This window comes from Leuciscus leuciscus, assembly GCF_965113295.1.
Source record: "Leuciscus leuciscus genome assembly, chromosome: 17".
NCBI classification, from domain to species: Eukaryota; Metazoa; Chordata; class Actinopteri; order Cypriniformes; family Leuciscidae; genus Leuciscus; species Leuciscus leuciscus.
This window is the reverse complement of record NC_138741.1, coordinates 22,708,163-22,733,080: the sequence shown is the minus strand read 5'-3', so window position 1 is coordinate 22,733,080 and position 24,918 is coordinate 22,708,163. Positions and strand designations below refer to the sequence as shown.

At 36.1% G+C, this 24,918-nt stretch overlaps 1 protein-coding gene across 10 annotated transcripts in view; it reads right to left on the bottom strand.

Annotated features, from left to right (window-relative positions):
• nrxn3a (neurexin 3a) overlaps positions 1-24,918 on the bottom strand; it is a 275,693-nt gene that overhangs the window by 159,268 nt on the left and 91,507 nt on the right. For 4 of the 10 annotated variants that reach the window (XM_082144081.1, XM_082144088.1, XM_082144080.1 and 1 more), the window contains 7 exons: positions 23,515-23,718; positions 20,290-20,316; positions 17,346-17,465; positions 16,457-16,838; positions 15,094-15,284; positions 14,826-14,999; positions 9,580-9,699 (listed from right to left, as the gene is read on the bottom strand). In XM_082144081.1, coding sequence (XP_082000207.1) covers positions 9,580-9,699; positions 14,826-14,999; positions 15,094-15,284; positions 16,457-16,838; positions 17,346-17,465; positions 20,290-20,316; positions 23,515-23,718 — 1,218 coding nt within the window. Of the gene's footprint in view, positions 1-9,579; positions 9,700-11,863; positions 11,891-12,684; positions 12,700-14,825; positions 15,000-15,093; positions 15,285-16,456; positions 16,839-17,345; positions 17,466-20,289; positions 20,317-23,514; positions 23,719-24,918 lie in introns of all 10 variants that reach the window. The other 6 variants (XM_082144079.1, XM_082144083.1, XM_082144082.1 and 3 more) reach the window with 2 other exon arrangements.

The following is a 24,918-nucleotide window of genomic DNA, read 5'->3' as shown; positions in this document are numbered from 1 at the left end:
TAGATAATGTTTATTATACATAATTCACCTCATATGGCTCAAATTTTCACATCATTGTTGAGGGTAACTAATTACAAGTATCGTAAGTTACATAATCAGATTACATTTTTCAAGTAACTAAAGTAACACATTACTTTTAAATTTAAAATAAAATATCGGAGTTATTCTTTCAAATAAGTAACACAAATTACTTTGTTTTTGCAACTTGCAAATCTTAAAATATTTCACTGATATTGTTTTGTCTCAAGATAAACACCAGTAATGTATTTTTCTAAGGCCATTTATAGAAGCTATTTAAATGCCTAATACTGGCTTAGTCTAAGCCCTGTTTGTTAAACGAGGCCTTTATGCATTTAATCTCACTTTATTAACCAGTGTCTTTGCTGCTGATCTCTGATGATCCAATTCAACCATATAAGCAAAAAAGGACTTTAGTTTAGCATCACATTTGAGTTTCTTTTTGTGTTGTTGTTTTTATTGCTGAAGTAATAGTGTTGAGTGTTCTTCTGTAATCCAGAATGGCACCACAGCTGAAAGGTTTGCTGCTGTACAGGTGTAAACTTACTTCAGACTGTGGCTTTTCCATTTCACTTTAGGAATGAAAGGGCCTTTACATTTGCCAAAAATATAACTTTTTGTTGTTATAAGAAAAACAAACAAGTAAGCCCAGTCCAGGAGAAAAAAAGTAATGCAAAAGCAAAATGATGCGTTACTTTCCATAAAAAGTAACTATTAGTTACTTTTTAGGGAGTAACACAATATTGTAATGCATTACTTTCAAAAGTAAGGTTCCACAACACTCTACATAATTCAAAGCCAATTCAAGAATACATTGTAATAAGCTCAGTGAACAATAAATCTAAAATGTCAGACAAAACAAGATTATGTTTATCATAAATAAACTCATTTCATTCAAAACTAATAGTGCCTTTAAAAGTATTGTCTTGTTACCATAGCTTAGCAACATGTTATCATAGCACTATTGAAATCAATTTGAAAGAGGCAGCTAGAGCTTGTAACAAAGTGTGCTCTTCTGTACACAGACTAATGGATAGTCATTACAAACAAAAGCAATTAAAAAGAAAGTAAATCCAGCAAACAAAGCACACACTGCGCTAACTCATACAGTATATAATTCTGTTGACAGAAAGAGGGCCACCAGATCGATTGAAAGAAATTAAGGATATTAAACCTTCGCTCGATCGATCCGGCTGTATTTTTTAGACAGCTCCTTCAGAGCGGCATCGTTTCGTGCTTCACCGTAAACTAAAATAAAATAATAAAACGCTGCCAATTCAATCTGTGGGCTGAAGAGGGCAGAGCATATCGTACCACACATCATGAATACAGCGTACGGTAATATTTCCTGTGAACGCTCCAATCCATTTCCATTGTGCCGTTGGTTCTATTTGAGGCTGTCAGATGAGGTCATTTCCCCTGTCTCACAGCTCTTTATCTTGTGTCAGGGGCCATCGGAAGTGCGGGACACCTTGGTGATGAATATGGACTCACATGAGCGATTCATCTTCCCGACACCTCTGGTTTTTCATCAACGACAGCATTTTTAACTCAGAGTCACAGAAACAGCCCCACCCAGATAGCACAGCATGAGCTATGGCTGTCCACAAACCGGCCAAGAAATCTGATGACCGATTCTTATGAACTGCACAAAACAAACACCAAGGGTTTCTGGGGCTGAGTTCGACAGTTTAAAAGTCAATTTCTTAAAAAAAAAAAAGGAAGATTTTTTTACTCAATGTCAAAACCTTAAGAAAATATTGATATTAAAAATGGAAAGATAAAGCAAACATTGCTGTTGTCTCTGTCCGTTTACTTTTATTATGGTATATGCTGATTTCTCCAGTTCAAATATATATTCTTTATACTCTTTATTGGCATCTGTGTTTCCATGAAGACCTTCCCATTGCACAAAAAGCTCTTTATATTGGAAAAGGGGTCTTTAGATTAGATTATATAGATTACATAGATTCAGATTAAACTTTTTATCTCTTCTATTAGCCTGGAAATCCAGACCTAAATCTAAAAGATAAAGGGTCTGGCGTCGACTAATGAAAATCGGCAAGTTCGAAGGGCGGCACCAGGCATGCATTTGAAAATCTCACTGCACGCAATTGGATAACACTACGACCAATCACAACAAGTTATCGCTTAGCTACCAGCGGAGCTAACTGGTAGATAAGACTCTTACCGTATTCCGGTCGGCAAAAACGCCCTTCTTGCAAAGGAACGATTCGAGCGCCGTCTTCTGTTCCTCTTTTAGAGAAAAAGTCTAAATCTTTCATTGTAGCGGCCAAAGCTGTTTCAAACAACTGGTGTTCATCCATAGCCATCTTGCAATGTTTACTAATGACTTTGACGTCGCAGCGCTGTCGTCATCTCGCCTCTGGCCCGTCTATATCAGATAACCCGATGTGATTGGTGCAGCTCAGATCGAGGCGCATATTTAATGAGCATCATTATTCGACACCAGAGTAACTCGCTGAGCAAATTCAACTTGTGCTCTCGCGAGAACTCTGGATTACCAGGGTACTCTTCTATGGCATTCCTGCAAAAACCTCCTTTAGGAACCTCCATTTTTTTTAAAGAGTGTAAATATTTACATACATTCTATACAATTTCTCCTCTTTTCCTTTTTTTTTCTCTTTTTATTTTATTAAACTCAACTGGGTGAGTAATGACAGAATTTTCATTTTTGGATGAACTCAATCCCTTTAAAAATACTTTAAATTAAAATGATAATTCTTGTGTTTTTATGAAATATTGCACTATTTATTTTAAATGTTTTATCAGTGCACATCATTTTTTTCATCATGTTCCCTCGTAACCTTTAATCAAAATAACTTCCCCTTCCTCTTGCAACGACAACATCTCTCTTCTGTGATGACATGTTTACTGGCACGGGGAGGGCGGGACAACCTGTCACTCACATGAGATCGACCAATAGCAAACCACAACCATCCAATCAATTCCCGATGGACAAAATCAAGTCTCGCTCTACATTTTTTTCTTCTTCGAGAAGCCGTTTCACTTGCATATACATCACAATAAGAAAGAAAAGACTACCGCAACTTCAGTTTCATGCCGACTTTAATATTGTTGTGGTGTTTTTCTTGCTGCTAGGTTGACTGTTAAACGTTAAGTGAACTCTTTTAGAGGAAGCTTAAAGATAATATGCAGGTAAACTAAAATAAATATTTCATCCTCAAATATTTATATCTTTGGTAAGTAGCAGAGTACGCTGTAAAAACATTTATTATCAATAAGTTATGACAACATATATTTTTACATTGCTTTTTCATCAAAATAAGTTGAGCAATTTTAAACTTTTTTTATAAGTTACACAAGATTCTTTTCTTTTTTTTAAGTCAGTTTAATATGATTTAAGTTGAAATAACTTAAACATCCAAGTTGGCTGTACTTACAAATTTAAGGCAGCAGATTTTTTTTTTTTAAGTGTGATAAGACCAATCAGCTTTTTTGGGTTGCTATAATAACCATCTAACTGTACATTATCCCTTAGGCTAAACCTTCAAAAACCTTTTGTTCAAACCTCTAACCCTAAGTAAGCACCACAAAAAAAAAAAAAAAAAAAAAAAAATAAAAAAAAATAATAATTTGCAGTACAGGAAGTCATTTCATAATTCTAGTCAAAGCATTTACACATCAGTTAATGAAATTGCAAAACATTTCCTGATATTTAAGCCTGCACTTGGCCTTCTCTCCATCTCTAATGCATTTCTCCCTCGCCTCTGAGACGCATTGTCTGAGTAACACTACATTGGACACGAGATAGCTGAAGGTGCGCCTTTGCTTTTGTTGCCATCTTAATTGATGGTGTGGCTCAGACGGGTTCTCCTGTTTCTAATGGAGTGAGGAGAACACAGCTTTGATGAAGTCTCACAACCAGCAGGGGCGTGAAGCATCCTGCTCCTCTTTCCTCTCCAGCAAAGACAGAGAAAAAGATGCTCCTTAATTACAGAGACTCTGTTCATGTCAGACACACATGAGGGAAAACAAATCCATCCCTCCAGCATGTTATTTGTCTATCTGTCGTTTAATTTATATATTTATGAAACAAATGTTGGACATGGGAGAAAAAAAAAAAAAAGGAAGAATGCCGAAGGGTATCATTTAAATTGTGCAAAGCAATATTTCATGTTAACCCTGATAATTAATGTTGTGGGAAAACAGAAAGTAAAAGAATCGCTTTGTTGTTTAACTAGGCAATTTGTAAAACCGCTTCAGAAGTTTTAGCATATAAAACAGGATCATCAAGAACCTTGACTTTTTTTGAGTCACCGCATCTAAAACTCGACTAAAGTATGAAGCTATGTGGAGATACATCATGTGCTGGCCATCAAGGGCCCTCAGCCAAGAAAAAATGACAGGCACCTTCAGTAAAACCTGAGGGAATTCATTAGCAAGCGAGTAGAACAGCTCCTTCAAAAGCCATTTGTGAACGTCTCGTGGAATTTGAGCGCCGACTGCTTTGCTTTCAGGAACTAAAAGAAGTCTGCATGAAACGAGGCCGTTTAAACCTCTGAATAAACAGCTCCGTTCTCAGACAGAAACTCACACTAGTCTAGCGGATGCTGGCAAATTCCTTTAAGCAATATTCATTTGCCACGAGTTCATTTAACAGCCAATGGAGCTTCTAACCAGTCATTTATTACCGCAGCTCAATCAACGTGATTGCGGAGTGTGTCCAAATTAATAAGCAAAGACTTGGAATGCGAGGGGCAGCTTGCAATTTGGTGTTTGTTTAGCTATAGCTGCTTGAAAGAGGCAATGAATGCATCTCATTCCTACACAAGCTCTTGTCTAATGCAATAACACTGCACTCTGTTTTAATCTTAATTTAGGGTCCAAGGGCATTGCTTTATATTCTGACTAAAAGCATTTTGATGATCACTGGCCTCCTTCAATGAAACAACCAATTAGTGTTAAGAGTGATCGCTGGATTCAGTGAATCATATCTGGGTTTAAAGGTTCTAGCAATGGATTCCTTCATATATTCAAATGAAATATGCAGAATCATACTTTTTTCGCGGTACTCGAAAATGCTTTAAAAGAGATCATGCTAATGCAACTAAACATATAATCACAGATAGGATTTTCAAAATAGAACATTTTATTTACTTTTGACTGTAAAGGTATTTTGGTGCTCTGTTGGGTCACCATATGAAATGCAAAATCTGGGTAATATGGGCAAAACCAGATGATAACAACTACTCTAGAAAATATGATGTTTCTAATGTAAAGTTCTGTTTTGTTAGGAATAGATTAACTATTACAGATACTAATTCTGATAGCAGAGATAAACAAATTCAAAGTTATCTATTACAGACCACAAGGCAAAATGCTGCAAAAACAGTTGTAACAAAAAGCATGACTGATAAATAAATGATTACATTTTTCTGAGTGGAAGCTCATTTATAAATAATATGATTTGACATTTCAAAGGGCAAATGATTGCGATAGAATAATAAAAGTATACTACCGCGTCATTAAATATCAGCTGCACAAGATATTAGCTCATTTATGCAGTATGAAGATAAAGCAGAAAACCCCAAAAAACTATGAATATAAATCTGGCTGCAAAAAATCAGCAAAAAAATAAAGAAATCTTAGCCAAATTGTGAGTAAGGAACATGTGCGAATACATTTTCCTAAAATCTATTCTCAGAACCAGGGTGCTATATAATAATGCATTGAGAATATATTTTCCTAAAATATATACTCAGAAACGAGGGTGCTATATAATAATGCATTATTCAAACATTCAAATTTGATGAGATGTTCTGGCACACAGCAGACTTCTGTGGCCGCTTTCGTCTCTAACTAAAACATTACTGCCACCTAGTGTTATGTAGCGACTAGAGAGGTTCAGTCTGCAAATACATGAGCGTCACATTAGAAATTGAGTCTGTTTCGTCTATGGACATTAAATTCATTATTAAGGTTCTATATTCATTTGTAACTCAGCAAACTGACCTACCACGTCTCATACACCTCTTTTAAAAGAGACATCCAGTGGTGTGTAGTGTTCTGAAATTAGGCAAAACCCTCTTTTTTTTATTTTTTTTTATGTGTGTTGTATAGTGTAAAATAGTGACTAAAGAGGTAAAATAGTGTCCCAGTTACACTTAATGTTGTCACATTTTTCTGGTTAAAACATTACATAAAAAAAAAATAGAAACCAAATAGACTACAATTCTATTTAGTATTTTTACATTATGTAATTAATGTTCAATTTAAGCATTTTTACATCAATTCCAAAATAATAACTAAAGGCAGTAACAATTTAAACGATATATTTTCAATTATTTGTGAACCTCTGTTCAGCTGTTATTTTTAATAGTTGACTCAATTTATTTTCGGATCATCAAGCTCGGTAAACACCATCATCATGTCATCATGTGTCATCATGTTTTCAGGCCATTTCAAGTTTGATTTTGATGTGACAAAGCGGTGATAACTAAGTCGCTGAGTTGTTTACTACTTTAGTACAAAAACAAGAGGTGGGATTTATCGCACGAACATATCGTGTCCAATCACAACCGATACTAGCCAATAATAACCAACTGCAGAACCATATGCCACAGCAGTCCGAGGACAACAGCGCCAGGACAGCAGTCTCACACCGGTGTTGGGGTGGAGCTTATGGAGTCATTAAGGTTAGGTTCAGTGGTTGGGTGGGGATTGTATTTGTTAAGTTTGAGCTTATAGTTATAGTGAAGGGTAGGGTTAGTGGTTTGGGCGGGTTATGCGATCGCCATCAGCACCCTAACTTCAGATCCGACGATGTTGGCCTGGCGCTGTTGTCCTCAGACTGCTGTGACGCGATATCGCATTATCTCGCATTATCTCCTCATGTGACTTCCCCCCATTCGTTCTCAATTACCCCCCCACCAAACCCAGCGCACACTTAGGGGGTCTGTTAAAACTCAATGGGCTCAGGGGAGGCAAGAGATATGCGGCCTCCCGCTCTAACTTTACCCTGTGGCAGAAATTTTATCTTTAAGATGTGTGTGACCATCATATGACAGTAAAAGAGCACGCACAAACCTTATTCTAATATGGAATTGTATTGGAATGGTAAAGAGTGTTGGGACGTGACAGGAGGGCCTCCACTCAAGGATACAATATGATGAACAAGTCTAAGAATATTCCACATATTGAAAATACCATCATTGGCCTAGAAAGATAACATTCTAGGCGTCAAAACTATAAAAGAGGAAGGATGCTCTCCCCTCACTGTCACACTCTGCAGCCACTCTGTGTGACTGTATGACTGCTGACCTTTTCTTGCAAGCAAAGAAACCTCATCAAAGACAATTGGAAATGTTTGTCTCTTATTTAGTGATATAATTTTGTTTGCCACCACAATTTGGCATTGTCGGCAGGATTCCTTGGATGTGCCTCTTGGACCCGAGAGCGGACGGTGTTTGGCCACCTGGACTGAGCAGTTCCAGCCCTACCTCATAAACTTGAGAGACGAGGGGCCGACCGCCAGGGTCCAGGAGAGACACCACTGGAATCACAAAAAGAACTTAAGTGCTTAAGTTGAGACTGGTAAGAGACAAAGTCTAAATTATAAAAGGTGTCGCTGTTGGACAGTTACTTTAGAAAAACGAGTGATTTATACACTTTCTAACGTCACATTTTGTAATAGTTGAGTTGTTTTATTTTTGTAATATGCTTTCTTTTTTTTGAGGAGGCAGTGCCTCCCTTGCCTCCTTGGAGGAAATGCCCCTAATATATGCGTAAAGCACAATACCAGACTGAATATTAAAGCAATAAGCTTTCATATCCCTAAGAATAGAAGCAAGAATTTTGGTGCGGCTACAAAAACAGTCCTTTGATTTCTTTCCCGTACAGCAGCAAGTCAGATATTCTCCCAGACTGACAAAGCCGACACACACACATCACTCTTTCTGCATTATTCAATTAAGTCTGTCCCTATCTTCACTAACATGCTTTTGATTCACTGCTGCCCCTCACAAAAATACGATGTGTCAAAGCAGCAGGCTAGCGTACTATTATGCATGTCAGTCTTCAATCTCTGGAAGGTCAACTGTGTTGTTCTTGTGGTGGAGGGGAGGAAGGCAATCACAGTCATATCACATTCTCACCGAGGCGCTTTCTGTGTCTGTAGGGATGGTGTTTATCTCCACCGACTCAAGATAACACCTTTTATTGTGGCAGTGATGTCAAAAGAATGGCATCATTATGACTATAGAATAAAGAGCGACTGTTCATGGTAGAAGTGCATTGCTGTTGATTGATTCTGGTTCTCCGGGGCTTTTAGGACAGATATGATACACGTTGACCTGTAATGTAAAGTTTCGTCTGAATAGATCAACCGTGTCCTGTGATATAGGCCTACCCATGCAGTGTTAGCATATTTTTACTCTGAACAACAACCCTTGAATCAGATCTGATTAAATCCATTAAGAGTTCAGTGAAGTGATTAAGGATTTGAACTTTAAAGGGCCGGTTGTGAGCAGACTTAATGATTTTGTCTCTCTGATGGTTACGAGTTTCATGGCACCTTCAATCAGATCTTTACTAATATCACACTTAACAATTTCCGATAAATATAACACAATATAGTGGTATCATAAATTATTTGGAAACTTAAGACACACTTAAAGATGCACAAACATCTTTCTATTAGATGACTTCATCAAATCAATGCGTTAGCAAACAAAAGGACCCTGTCGCCGAACTAACACAGTAGCGAATCATTTTTTAAACCAAACTGATCACGGTGATTTTCCAGGTGATGTATAAAGTCAGTGTGATTCTGCCGATTCTATAAATGCCACATGAAATTATTTCTTTTTTACATTTTGCTTAAGTGTTCAAACCCTTTTTGGGGCCACTGTACCTTCTCTTGTAATCATTGCGTAGTATTTTCATTTTGTAATATATATATATATATATATATATAATTGTATAAAATATTTAAAAAGTGTAAATATGTGTATATACAGTGTATATATATATATATATATATATTAATAGGAATTAAATATGAAATATATATATATATATATATATATATATTTAGTATTTTAGTAATTTATTAAATTATTATTTAATATAATAATAATATGATCATTATTTATTTATTTGTAATTATTTATTAATTATTGTATATATACATACACATATACATTTATTCAATAATTTGTAGAGAATTTTTAAATATTACAAATATACAGCATATTTTACCAGCATCAGAAAGTAGTGAATAACACGTACCTTTGTTGTCTTCAAACAGGTCTTCAGAACATGAATGCAGTGTGTGTGTGTGTGTGTGTGTGTGTGCGTGTGTGTGTGTAATGTATGAGCTTTTGAATAAGCTTTTGTGCAACCAAAAACCATTAGTGTTTGTGTAACATTTGCTATGTGGATTACAGCGTGCTCAATTAATCTGTCTAAGAGTGGGTCCTTGTGATCATTAAAATTGCGTAAACGAGTGAAACGAAGAGCAAAATAAACAAGAGAAAGAGAGGATGTGGAAACTGCACGAGGCGGAGGGTGACTTACGGTCATTACACTGCGTCCCAGTGTAGGAGGTCATTGAACAGTCACAAGTGTAGTTCTCCCATTGCTGGATGCAGATCCCCATGTTGGCACAGGAGTCTTCTTGGCATGTAGTGCTAGGACCTATGGTAGCAAAGCAGAGCAATGTAATACTGGGGGCAAACGTCCCGTCATGCTGTTAAGGTTCCATGCAGGTGTGTGTGTTACAGTATACATGCAGTTTGGGTTAGTAGAGGTACTCAAAAAACATCCCGAAAGCTGTTGAACAAACGTGGCATTCCCTATAAACGACTGGATTTTAGTAGTAACCATCATACTCTAGACATATTCAACATTGCTTGTTACAAAAGAAGATTCAGACATAGGGCCAAGCATGAACTTTCTCACATCTGCACAGGGGAACAAAGGTCAATGACAACATTTAATAGCGAGATGTGTACATAGTCCAGTATGTACTATTGTTACACATGTTAAGAACAATAGTGTGCACACCAGCCACGTGCAGTCAAGTTGAGTGCGTTCCAAACACATCCTGTGTTTTGGCACACTTGGGTTCATTTTGAGGGAATGCAGCAAGAACAATAGAGCTCATTACCCAATTTAGAGTAAGAGGGAGAATGCATTCCCACTGAATTAACCGTGTAAACAAAATAATTGCAAATAAACTGGCTTTGAGTGCATTTTTCTTGTGAAATACAACTGCGAAAACAAGAGGTTAACCACAAACATAAACTTGAGTTTAACAAAAGAGGGAGGGAAAGAAGGCTAAAGCGCATTTACTGTGCAACGCAAAGTGCAACTTCAGTACTATGTAAAAGTTCAACATAAAATGATTCACCCCAATTTTGGCTATCAAAATGGCAAATGTGATATCGAATTGAAAATCTGAGAGAATAATCAGAGAGCCTATGTTGTTCAGTCATAATAGCACATTAGGCCAAACATATCATTATGTAAACTGGCCTTTAGGTCAGAGAGAATTAGAGTATTTTTGGTTTAAATGTTTGAGGAGCATTAGATTATACAACTTAGTTCCAGTCCATTCGACTAAACAAGCACAGTTTCAAAAGTGCTGATAAGGGTCATCCATATTATGCAGCACATTGTCATGTTCCCATTACTGTTCAAAAGTTTGGGGTCAGTAAGATTTGTAAAAAAAAAAAATATTAATGAATCTATTTGATCAAATATACAATACAGTAATATTGTGAAATAGTATTACAATATAAAACAAATGTTTTATATATTAAAATGTAATTTTGTTCCTGTGATGCAAAGCTGAATTTTCAGCATCATTACTCCAGTCTTCAGTGTCACGATCCTTCAGAAATCATTCTTATATGCTGATTTGCTGCTCAAGAATATTCATTTCTTGTGAAAAAAAGAAAGAATTCGTACTGACTCCCAACATTTGAACCGTAGTGTATGTTTTTATACAGAATAAAATACTAAACTCAGGATTTTAAAAAAAGAGAGGAAATTATAGCTAATTTTCTTTTATCACAAGTGAAGTGAACCCCTGGTCTAATGCAGTGGAAAACATGAAAACAGTGCTGAAGTACATTCATTTTCTTTTCTTTTCTTTTCTTACTGCTGCTGTAAAGCTCTGTATGCACTGCATAACAGGAATTACCCAAACAATACTGGATCAAACTTTTACCTACAGCTGCGACGATATCCACTTCAGCAACAAGCACTCTTATTTGTGATGTTGCTTAAATAATAAAGTCAAAATCACATCTGTCCCGAGTTTACATGCTCAGTGGGACACTATCTGAGTTTAAAGTCTACGGTAGCGTGCCGACATTTCCAGATGGATTTTCATGCTAATTCTATTAATTATTTTGCTAATCATATTGCTGTTCGGTGCTTCTAAAGACAGGCGAGAAGTAACCCATGGTGAGATATTTAATGGATTCTCCTAAGCCAGATTTCTCTCTCAGCTGAATGTCATTAGTGTAAAAAAAATAAATAAAGAGAAAGAAACAAGACAAGATACAGCAAAACAGGACGTGGGGACTTAATTATACAGGAGGGCTCATGTTTTATTAATGCAGACTCTCAGTTGCAATCATTACTTTTCTCTTCTCACTTTGCAAGTCTCACGACCTTCAGAGATGAACACAAGGGCATTGTCTTTTAGAAAGAAGTGAACCATTTTATACCAAGACATTGTTACAGTGAACCAGATAGTGTCCGCTTTATGTCTGGGTATTGGGAAGAGTACAAAACAAACCGGCACAAGACAAACAGCAGCTTGAATGGAATGGAATTGAACCTTATATACCTTGTAGATCTGCTTTGGTGAAACCAACTTTGTAAAGCAAGAAACAGAAAAGCGAAAACAATCAAACAGGTAAGAACGTGGTCGATGGCTTCTGTTAATAAAGCAAAGGCTTTACTAACAGGACATGCTTTACCATTCTTAGGAAGGGTTTTGCACTCTTGAGTTACCATACCATGGGTTAAAAATAATGTTATTAATAATAATAATAATAATAGTAATGAAACTGATGGGTTGATTCAGCATGGCTGGGTTGAACCAAAGTGAAAGTCTTTAGTTGCAAATAAAATAAAATGAAATTAAAACTGCAGTATGCTGATGAGCGTGTGCCTGACAAATCTAATTTACAGTTTAGATATAATCAGCCATAAACATGCAGAAAAAACAGGTTTCCTTTGCATATTCTATTCTAGTCCATTGTTCTCACAGCAAAAATGTTAAAAGGACTTTCAGATGCACAAAACGGGCATGGTAATGTGCTAATGCTAATGTGAATCAACAGGAATTGCTAAGATTGTATAAAGCAAGTGGGTTAGAGAGGGGACATTTTAATGATGTTGCATTCAGCGAAAAACAAAATGTTCCCCTGCAATACTGCAGCGTGTAATCGAGCCCTCGCCTTCCTAAGCACAGGTGCATCATTGCCATCTGGTGGATGAAAAGCTTCATTACAACAGAAAGGAGCATTCATTGCCATATGAACCAGCAAGAATTCTGTTGCCATTGTGGAGCCATTCCATACACGGCTTACAGTTTTACTGTGCACATACAGTACAGAGTGATGTTTCTTTCATGCTGGGCTGTGAACATAAAAACCTACTCACGTTCACTTTTGGATGCTGTGCGGGAGAGATAAACGTAAAACACACACACACACAAAGTTGTTCTATTCATGTATGAAATGAAGAACTGAATTCAAATGGTGTCGGATATGTCTCTGTAAAAATATGTATAAAATATGACAGATACATCTTAAAGATATGTATTGAAGCAAGTCGGTTACATCAGAAAATCTGGTGGCAGCCTGTGTCCTGAAAATGTGCATTAAATGTTAAATTTGAGCATATTCTTCTTCGGATCACACAATGTACTGTAGATTCCAAAAGCTTTAACAGTGAAGGTCAGCTATATAATGTTGTAAAGAAATGAAACAGTTATGGTTTGCAACACTGATAAATAGTTGTAAATGTTTTGACATTAAACCATTAAATGCGCATTAGTTTAGAGGAAAATGACATTTTCATATCTGTTAAAGCCTGTGTTGTTTGTAAACTAGATCTTAGTAGTTTTTTGTCTTTGGAAAACAGTCCCAGACTTCTGTATCCGATTATCAAGCATGCTGACATTTCACACTCACGTCATGGACTCAAGCAACAAAACGTGAAGATGATACAACAAAAGACCAAACGATTTAGGTTGATACGATTTTATTCTTTGTTCAACAACATGTAAATGCAACATGTAGGATACTCAACATAAAAGGAGGCTTTTTGTTCAAGACAACATTGAGATGTGATGGATGATGGAAATGTGACGGACAATTAATTTTGAGATGGATGGACAAGCAAGAAAATGTTTATACACAAAGTTTTACTCAAACAAAACTATAATGAATCAAATAAAGAAAAAGAGAACACTAAGAACAAAAATTTAAAGACTTAAAAAAAAACTAAAAATAATCAAACCTACACAATAAATGTACAGAAAACAAAGATATAAGCATGCACTGAAATATGGCAGAGATCTCATGTACATACGAAAATGGATATTAGCAATGAGTTAGTGAAGAAATATTCTTTGTTTGTGGATTTCAAGTGATCTGTGTTCTTTTTTGTAACAAGTTTGGCATTTAACATACAATACAACATTTTGATGCTGGTTATATGACCATACTTGGACATTGAAAAATGTCAAATTTGTCTTTCAAAATATTTTTTGCAAATTATGATGTTGAAGGATTTTCAAGTCTTTAATTATTTTATTCTGTATAAGATTACTATAATATGGAATTAAATAAGAAGCATGATATTAGTCAAATGCACAGATACTTTTATTATGCAATTATTTCATACAGTATGCTAATGTTTATTTCACTCCCATCCAATATATATATATATAGCGATTTTTCTTTTACAAATATTTTGTTTTCATATTATATATACACTACTGTTCAAAAGCTTAATGTTTTAAAAAGTTTTAAAAGCTTTAATGTTTTTGAACAAAGATTTTAAATTTTCTTATGATAACCAAAGTCTGCATTAATTTGATCAAATATACAATACAAAAAGTTATATTTTAAATATTATAATAGAAAACAACCATTTTAATATATTTCAAAAAGTGTGTGTGTGTGTGTGTGTATATATATATAAATAATTATATATATTATAATTTAAAATGATGTAAACAGTTGTGCTGCTTAATATTTGTGTGGAAACCATGATACCATTTATTTGATATATAAATCTTTCATAACACTAAACTTAACTATCACTTTTGATCAATTTAATGCATCCCTGCTAAATAAAAGTATTAATTTTAAAGCTTTTTTCTTAAACTGTAGTGCATATATATTACAACACATTTGTCGTCATAATTACATAATATCTGCCTATATTCTTGTTTTATTTTGAATGGTTTAAGGTCAAAACACATCAGATCAAATGCATGAAGTTCACCTTGACTCAAAATACTGCAATGTAAATATTCTCTCTGCAAGTATGTTCATAAAAATGTCACTAATTGATACAAACGAAGACTTGGCTGATCCTAGCATGACCAATGTGGCCAATAAGAATATTAATAAGCAAGTGGGCTCAACAGAGAGCTGGCTGGGTGAGAGATGAGACAAGCAGGGTGAGAAAGATGCTGTGATGGCTCAGTGAGGTGGAGGTGGAACTAGAACTACTGTTTGCATTCATGAGAAAGAACGGGCTCCTCGAGCTAGAGTTGTAAGAGGCTGTACCTTCGCATCCTCGCTCAATCTGACCGCTGCGGAACAAGGCGTCGTTTATGAGGTCGGGGAGGCGACCGTTCAGATCCACAGACGCCAGGCAACCCATAAAGCCGTCCCTGGAGGCCACGAGTTTGGGCAGGCTGTTATACATGTTGGGCCCCAATCCGGCGATGTAGAGGTCACCTGAACAGATACAATAGACCGTGGGGTAAAAGATGTTAATGATTACATCATGATTGCGTGTGTGAGAATATATTCATTTTAGCTGTTTACATACCTTTAAGGTCCAGATTTTTAGCGCCATTGACGACTTGACTGACTAACTTGGCATCGACTTTGAGCGTGTGGACGTTACTGTTGTCTCTAGTGATGACAACGTTGTGCCACTGGTTGTCATGGAGAGCTCGGTCACTGTTGCCCTTGATTACATTGGGCCCGTTGCCGAGATCAAACACATAATGTATGTACCTAAAAGACGGGAAAGTGAAGCTCAGTTTAATGAGAAAGTGGAGATGCCATACCTAAATCCCATTCCAACAACAACCCATCAACTACTGATCAGTTTTATAAACAAAATCAATGAACATACAGTAATTCTATTATTCTTCACTTCTGTTTTTTATAACAAAGCACACTGTATATGAAATAGTCTAAGCTTATTTTGGATAAAAATTTGGACAGGAATAACAATTTCTTAAGTGCCCGATAACCAATATACAGAAAAAAAAATTAACTACTGTCTAATTTTAGATTTTTGACTCAATAATAGCTACATCATTACAACAAAAAAGGCATATGCATTATGAATATTTTACTAATAATGATCATCATTATTACAATTGTGATTATTTATGCCATTATATTTACCTAAAGCTGCTTTGTGATCTAAAAGATTGCGAATTTATTTTTAGCTTTGTTTTAGGTTTACTTTTATTTAAACAATACATTAAATAAGTTACTTTAACTGTGAATGCTAAATGATGTCATTTATCGGTAGAATTAACTTAAGATTAGATTAAGTTAAAGTTAACCAAAGATAGGCCAAATTAAACAACCAATAATAACCAAGCAGTATGAAAATAAAATGTGATTAGGGAAAAATGGTCATTATTGGACTAAATTATATCTAGAAACCAACACAATCAAATAATAATAATAATAATAATAATAATATTTATCTGAAATTGTACCTTAAGTTTACCTGTGGCTGTTAATACTGTTTTGGTCCACTAAATGGTGTAATTTATGAGTGGCCTCAATATTAAAGATCCGATAATTGATTAAGGTAAAACATTTTTAAAAATATGTAAATATTGGCAAAAAATATTGGTCAAAACATTTATGTTTTAAGTTTATGTCAAGATATAAAATAAAAAAATATTATATTACCTGTAAAAAGCAGAATATATAGCTTAGCTCACAGCTTTCTAGTTTACTTGCTTCAACTACTGTACTGTACACCTTAAATTTACACTGTACACCTTGGTTTAATGCCTAAAACTCCAGATGACATTGTTTAGGCTAGTTCTTCCTCATAAGTGTTCATTAAAGCAGCTTGTTACCTTGTAAACACTTTTACTGGCAAGAAAAAGAAAAAAAAACGTAATAGATAAGGTAACTGACTTCTTCAACAGGCTTACCCTTTCACCAGCTCTACAGCGATGAAATCGCTTCCATCCCCGCTGTTAAAGAGGATGAATCCGTCCGGAGAGGTTGTCTTGAACTGGAAGAAAAGGTGCATGGATGTGTAAGCCTGCAAGGTCGCTAGACTCAGGTAACTGCTCTTTGACTTGAACGTCACAGGGTCTGCGATGATGGAGCGCATGCCGAAGCGAGCGTTGAGCTCGCAGTAGTCGATATCACCGTTCTTGCACAGGTCGATGTACAGCATGCCATTGAACTTCAGGCTCTGCAGGTGACCGATGAAGCTGGAGGGGATCATGGAGACGAAACGGCGCTCGGTCATCACCCCCGTCTCAATGTTGTGGAACTCTAACCGGGTGTGATCGCCCACCATCTGACCTACAAACCACAGCAGGTTGGAAAGGAAAACAAGAAAAAAAATGCTGCTATACTACACCCTTAAACAATATTACACTGCTGTTCAGGAATTCAAATACAGTGACATACACCAAAACCCTTATTCAAACACTGAGAGTCACAAACACAAAGAGTGAGTCCTACATCATGTCAGCATAGCAATGAACCTAAACTAAATGTTTGTATTGTATTGCTGTGAAACACAAAAGTAGTGTTTGACTGAGAACAACTGAAGAAGCAATGTATACGCTGATGCAGTTTGCCAAACAAACTGGAAGTATGTACTATTTCCCACAATTTATAAAACCCACACAATATGTAGCGGAAGACTAAAACTAGCAACTCTCAAAACCGTTCACATAGATATTTCTTCAGTTTCTTGCAACAACTAGTGCTTTAAATAATATGCATGAATCATCTATAGTTGCTCACATACAATAACCCATCAAGAATTGTGTTGTCTTTCAGATTGAGGACCAAGGATAGTACCTTCTGCTACGTCATCGTCAACCGTTAGCTTGTAGCTTTTGCCCCTCCGGATCACGCGCACAGTATGCCATTCATTATCATTGAGTTTTTGTCCGGCATACAGTGTCTCTGGTCCTTTGCCTGAGAACGACGGTCATGAAACGTTAATGCCAACCTGAATTGTCTCTGACCAAACCTTTGCTTTCAATGTAGAAAATGTGATAACTGTTTTTGATGCTTTGAATTTGAATTATGTGCCAAAAGAGTTCATTAATTTTAGCAATATAGATGATTAAACAAAAAGAGAAAGCAGAGGTTTGGTGCAGATGTTATTGAATTTTACACAAAAACATAAGCCTCAACTAAAATTCTATGCTAATTTTGTGTCCTCTGTTTTTCCACAATAATCACTTTAAAACATAACCATGAAATAAAATGGCTTTTACTCATAAAAGGTCTTGATATAACACTCAAAGACAAAGTTCTCAAAGTTAGTATGATAATGTACAAAATACCCCTTGCTTTATGCATTCATTTATTTCTCTGTTTTATAACAGACAGGCAAATAACATTTTGAAGGTAAACTGACAATTTAAAGTAATTTTCTTATTTTGGATTAATAGGCAGAGACAACTTATAAGTTAGCAACACTGGCTCAACCAATAGCACACGTTTGGGAAGGGCTATATGCTTGTCCAACCGATAGGAGTATGTATGGGAAACTTCTTTGAAAAAAACATTATTTTTACAATTCTGTTTGGTAACACCAGTGATGCAGAAATCACATGCTTCACCTTTAGTCAGAATCAGAGTTAATATACATGAAAGCAGTATATTTTTATGATGCAATACATTTGAGGAGTTGAGTAGTTACAGAGGAAAGCAGCGAGGTGTTTTGGGATTCAGCTCAGAGCGTGCTATTAAATCATGCTCCACATCCCTCAAAATCTCTTGGCTCTTGGGAAATTGTGTTATGTACCAGCATGCAGTTATCGGTAGTTCCTGAGAAAAAATATTACCCTCCTCCACCCTATTCAACACTGGCATAAACGAGTTTCGACAAACATGAAGCTCTCAAACTGCCATCACTGACATTGTTCGGACAATTTATCATGTCTGTTAGAGTTAGATCATCCCTCCATGATACCATGCCAAAAACAATATCTAATGCACTTTAATCTACTGTACAGTTGCAACACAGATTATTGTTCTTTACATAATTCCAAAAAGAATAATAGCGGACAAAACAAGTCCTAGAAACCATTATCATACTTTGAAAACACAAATGTCTGAGTGATCTCTCAGCTCGCCTTACCAGGGTTGCACCACTAATGCATAAATACAGCAGTATCAAGACATTCTGCACAGATTCCACTGCCGTGTGCAGGTATAATCTTAGAGCATTTGAAAATGCAGGTCTCGTAACAGGAGCTTAAGAACTAATAGCTCTGATAAGCACATCATTATAATTAGTGGCATTATATTAATCTGAGTGATTGAAAGTGCGAACTGGTGCAGGTAAAGGGATGTGAGACCAATCTAGCATGATGTAAGTATTTGCTACTTGATCAGAATGACTGATGGAGGTGAAGTTGTGGGTTACTGGTTTACTTGGTACATTTCCAGTAGGACCAGCTCTCAAATACACCACCAGCACTCATTATTTGGCACAAACACTTTGTATCTAAAGTCACCTCCTGTACACTCATTGTAAGTATAGTCGCATGAAATCCAACCTCCAACGTTTGTTTTATCATACCACTGGAAGGATAGTATTAAGGATAGTCACCTATAAACAGCATATGAAACTGCTCCTGAACAAACAACTATAGTTTTATCAAGATTCAAAAGGCATGCAAGCCATTTATAGACAGTATTCATCATTCATGGACATATATATGCAAATATAAGACAACTGCAATGAAACATTCTTACCTTTTAAAGTGAGAAAATCATAGTTTATAGTTTATCATAGTGATTTTCTTACAAAAATGATCAAATATTTCTATAACTTATCATCACCTTTTTAGTTTCACATTAGAACACTGTCATAGAGAGAATCCAAGACCTATTTTTGAGTAAAAGCATTGTTTTTGCCAAAACTGTAGAAATGCGTTTCCCTACTAATGGCATAATAGTATAAAACAGTGGAAAATATCAACATCAACAAAATATCATAGCTAACTTAAGCGTAGTATTGAACAAAGTCATTCATGTACTTCAATTCTAAGATTTGCAAGTAATGACTGAACTGAATGCATTTCTTTTAGCAGATTTTTTTGTTTCAGAAATTGTGTATTAAGCCATATATTAATTAGTTTGACTTAAAAAAAAAAAAAAAAAACACCCCAGCAAACATATAAACCAACAAACAGAAATACGACAAAAAGCATATTGCATCATATAATTGGAATAAACTGAAATTAGATGCCATTATAAAAAGGTAAGATTTTGCGTGCTCTGTATGCTTTTTTAGGAAAAATTGTTGACATGTGGTGACTTCATAATGTGACTTCAAACACTGAATTACAAACTGTAGTTATTGCAACACAATAATAAATAATAATAAAAAAAAATTCCGCATGCACAATATCTCATAATAATGCATGCACTACTTTAAACTGAAATACTGCATTCCTTACTAAAGTCAGAAAAAAAACTAAGTAGTTTAGAAGATTCCATCAACTTTTATGTACAAATTAAGACCTTTCTATAAATTATGCTAATAGGGTAGGAAATAGATTTTTCATGACAAGTAAATTATAGGCCATCAAAAACAAGCCATGATTATTAAGTCACCACCATTTAATAATCGTGGTAATCATGATCGGAGAGATCCGTCAACTGACCCTTTCACTAGAAGCAAACTCTCCTTGACTAGATGGAGGAAAAGGCATAAGACTTAAGACATTCATTTCAACAAGAGAATCATTAGGAGCAAAATGAAACTTGAGTGTTAACTTACTGGAGTTACAGTTTATCCTGATACAGTCTAGATGGGGGAAAATAAGTGACAGATGAAATTGCATCCTTCAAGGTTACAGCTGCAGACATCCAAAAACAATAATTCCACCCTTCCGGGGACGTCCACATGCAAAGAGGCGGCCATTTTTTAGTATTAATCAAAAAACATTATAATTGAATGTAAAGACGGCACAAAATCACTGGTTTAGCAGCAACTGTACAAGAATTAGAGATACTGTACATAATCATGTCTATGAATAAAACAACTTCATGATTTAATGATTATTTTACTACTAAATGAATTTTAAGCATTAGGAAACACCGATATATGCCTTATAAGCAATGTTTAGTTTATAAATAAATTATAAAATGGCCGCTTGGAGCTCACCAACCACAAAGGCTATTCAACCCAGAGCTTTATTTTATTTTATTTTATTAAAATTATGCTTTTAATTGAACTATCTAAAGTCCTGCCCCATAGAAATCACACCAGCTCATTAGCTAAATATGCTTTAATAGCTTAAATACATTTAGCAAGAAGTTGGTGTTAGGGCATGTTTCTTGAATATTGACCAATTTAATGGCACTAAAATGGTAAAATAATGATTTCAAGTTTGCCTTCTCATTTTGATGGCACCATGCACTGGGTTGGGCTCTGTGTGGCTGGATTTACCATGTGTCGTCAACCGCAACAGAAAAGTGGGAGCAAACAGCCTCGATCCAATAAGCACCAGCACCATGCAGTGGCCTCTGTACCTCCAACTAGATCTTCCTGAGATCTGACCACTCAAATGAGGACTAAATATACTACAATCTCTATAAACATATTAGTGTTGGTCTTGTTGTAGTGGTCTGCATCGTCCTAGCAGTAAATACCTTTGTATTTTGGAAGATAGGGCAGTCCTGAGTGTACTTCTAGTCATATACATAGAGTATTGTATGCAGTTGATGTGTGTTTTATTGCTGACAGGCTGTCAAATCATTCCAGATGATTTCTCTGTGTATGCAGTCATAAGACATTCTTGTCTCTTTCAGTATGTTTACAGTGTGTGGGCTATGTTTGTCTCTACTATGGCTGAGCTGTCACAGATTATCAGTCCTACTGTCAAACCTCAGGCTGTTTCCTGCAGTGAGGTGTGAGTTATGTCACTTCCTTTAATGATGACACAGTGACTTAATGACCAGTTAGGGTCTCTCATCTCACATCTAACCATAATAGGTGTTGGGTTGAGGATTGAGAGGTGCTACAGTACCAGCTGCAGGTGAAGCTGAGAGCTCTGTTCTCGGGCTGTTTGCCGACCGGGCCGCAGGCTAAGGGCCTTTGAAGGGGTGAATACCATCTTTTGACAAAGCATGGAGAATGTGTGTCAGAGAATGGGTGAGGGGGGGAAGAGGCGATGATGGTTAAAAGGAGGTGATGTAACAGAAAGGAAATACCAACCAAAGCACAAATGTGGTACGAATGGAGCCAACTGAGACAGAACATGAGGATTGTAGTAAAAGAGTTACTGAAGACATTGTCAAGTAGAAAAGATGACAGGAATTAGTGTTAAGTTGACAATCAGAAAGTCACAACACTTGGAAAGGGTTTGCAATCGTAAAAATTAATTACCCATCATTTCAAAAGTTGATATCAAACAAAAATGCTATTCTGTTATGCAGTGCTGTGACTGTCTCAAAGGAGTTTTTATCTTCACTATGACAATGATCATGGTTAATATATTCAAAAGATGCACCAAACATTGTGTCAGTTAGGTCTGGGCAGTATGACGGTACTAGATATATCATGCAACGGTAGAATTCTTTACTTTATAATGCAATAGACACATTTGCGATGGGCAGGAATGCTGTACATTATTTACAGTTGATAGCAATGGAGAAATTTGTAGTAAAGTTATAATACAGAGCGAAATATGGCCAAAATTTAGTCAAGATGATGGAGAATTAGGATGTGTTCACACTTGGCAGGTTTGGTTCGACTGAAAAATGAACTGTTAGTGCGGTTCATTTAAATAAGTGTAAAAGCTGCCATACGAAACCTGGTGCGCACCAAACAAGCAAATCAAGACCCTTTGAAAAGGTGGGTCTCGGTCTGCTCGGCCCGCTTCTAAGCGGGATGTAATGTCACAAGATGTCACCCTTAAAAGGACAGAAGGCTGAAGCATTCCTGGTTCTTCTCATCATAGTTGCAATATTGCCCATTACAGTTCAGAACAGTCATCAGAACTGTGTCTTCTTGCAACAGATCTTTGTTTGTCTGTGTAACAGAGGTATTCCTGGCACTCTTTTGACTCTTTTACGCATTTTCTAAGCTCTTTGTGAGTTCTCAGCCGGTAAAAATACCATCATATGTACGCACATACCGCGAGCACATTTAATCCCAGCACACAGCATTATTTTGGATGTTCGGTAAGTTCTGTTGCAAAATATACATCATAAACAGCGTTTTTGTTTTTTGTCTTTCTGTGTTCGGTGTCGTGTGCAAAATGACATTGTGAATGCTAAACGAACCAGGACTACATTTTCAGTCCAGACCAAACGAACCAAGAGAACCGAACTACAAGTGTGAACATACCATTAGTTGTTTAGTTAGAGATTAGTTGTTTATGACTGCCGAACAACCTGCCAAATCAAAATAGAATTGCTCACAGTGCATGCATAATGGTTCATCAAATCAGAATTTAGCTGAAAATGTTATATATATAATTTAAAATATAATATATACAGATTTCACTTCAATATTTAATGTTTTTAACTTTAATGTAGCATTGAGTGCAGCTAACGTTGGACTTAACCTTCAGTTTTTATAAATAAACATATCCATTGGTTTGCATTCATCAAGTTCTGAATGAAATTATAAAATAAAGTACTATTTTTGAAGGTCTCTCATAAGTAACCCTACTGTGATATATAATAGTATATTACTTGTACAGTGATATAAGGTCATACCGCCCACCCCTCAACGTCAATTAATAGCCAAAATTTGAGTTAAATTTACAATCAATTACTTACTATAAAGAAAACTATCAATTCAAACTCAACTTAATCAAATGTCTGGTGAACCATGCAAATAAAGAAAAACAATAAAACAACATCTTAATATATCTTATTAATGAATGTAATGATGATGGATTCAGGGGAGGGTGGGGCTGGAACGATGGAAAGAAAGGAAGAGAGAGAAAAAGAAGAAGCACTGCATCCTGAAGGAGGGGGTTTTATACAATACCTAAGTTGACCGTGAGTTTGACACGACTGCCATCCAGCTCTAGTCGAAGAGTATCGGCAGAGTCGCGTGAAGTGGTGGCCATGAGCAGGCCATACGCCCGCTGAGACATGAAGCGAAGGGACACGTCCTCCGCTTCAGTGTGCATCACGGTAGGCATCACCACTTTCATGAACATGCTCCCATCATAGCTCAAGATAGACGCCTCTGTGGACAAAAGAACACAAGATCCGTGTTTAGACATAAATACTGTAAATGTAAAAACAAACTTTTCTTCCAGGAGAGAAAACAAACATTGTGAGAGGACAAATACATTTTCTTAAAATGGCTGAAGTTTTTTGGGAGTGACATCTTAGACTCACACAAAAAGACTTGAATGACAATATAAAAAAACTATTTTAAAATGATACATTTTATTGGACTTTCAGCATAAACAATGCCAAATTGTACCCCTACACAATTTTGAAATACCAATAGACTGCATGGTCAAGGTGATGGCCATCAACAAGTCATCTTCCTGGGAAAACGCTTGACTAAAACAAAGCACATTGAGTTTTTCTACAGGTTCAACTGGCTCAACAGGTAAATGAACAGATCTCTCCTGCCATCTGCATTTTCAGCAAGCTGCCACACAGCCAGCCAGCCAGGCACACCGCTTGGACAGGACTGATGGACACAGCGATGCCCTTTCTCTCCAGCCTCAGCCTCTGACTGTCATTCAACGCACCGCTGGCCTGAAAACACTCCATATGAAAGTATTAGAAAAGCCAGCCAAGCATAAAATGTCTGCTTTGACTCTACAGCATGTAGACAGAAATGGCAGCTAGTCTGGGCAGGTTTTTTTTCTGAGATCAGTTGTAGAGGTCACTGAAAATCTCATCTCAAGAACCTCAGGCTAAATATTTTTGAGAAAACCTGTGCAGCACAAGATATTTAGTTTTAGTTACAATATTCAATGAAGGTCAAAAGTTGCTCCAGATAAAATAATACAATATATACTACTGTTCAAATGTTTGGGGGCAGTTTTGAAAGAAATTTATGTTTTTATGCAGCAAGGATTTATTAAAACTAATCAAAATTGACAGTAAAAACATTTATAGTTACAAAAGATAATTTGCTCTGTAATGTTTTGTAACCAAGGTTGTTAAAAAACACAGACATGGCAGATTCGGAAGGGTTTCAAGTGACAACTAGTCCTGTCTCTATAGAGTGGTGCAGGGATGACGTCAGAAACAGAAAAAGGTTCAGAAAAGGTTCCCTTGAGATTTTCCTATGGGTTTTTTAAATGTATGTGTAAAAAAAGCCTGTTGTAAACATAACTTGATACTTTGACGTTTTGTTCTACAACATGTGCGAAAACGCACATTTTGAAGCAATTATGTTCATCTTTGAAAATGTATGTTTCTA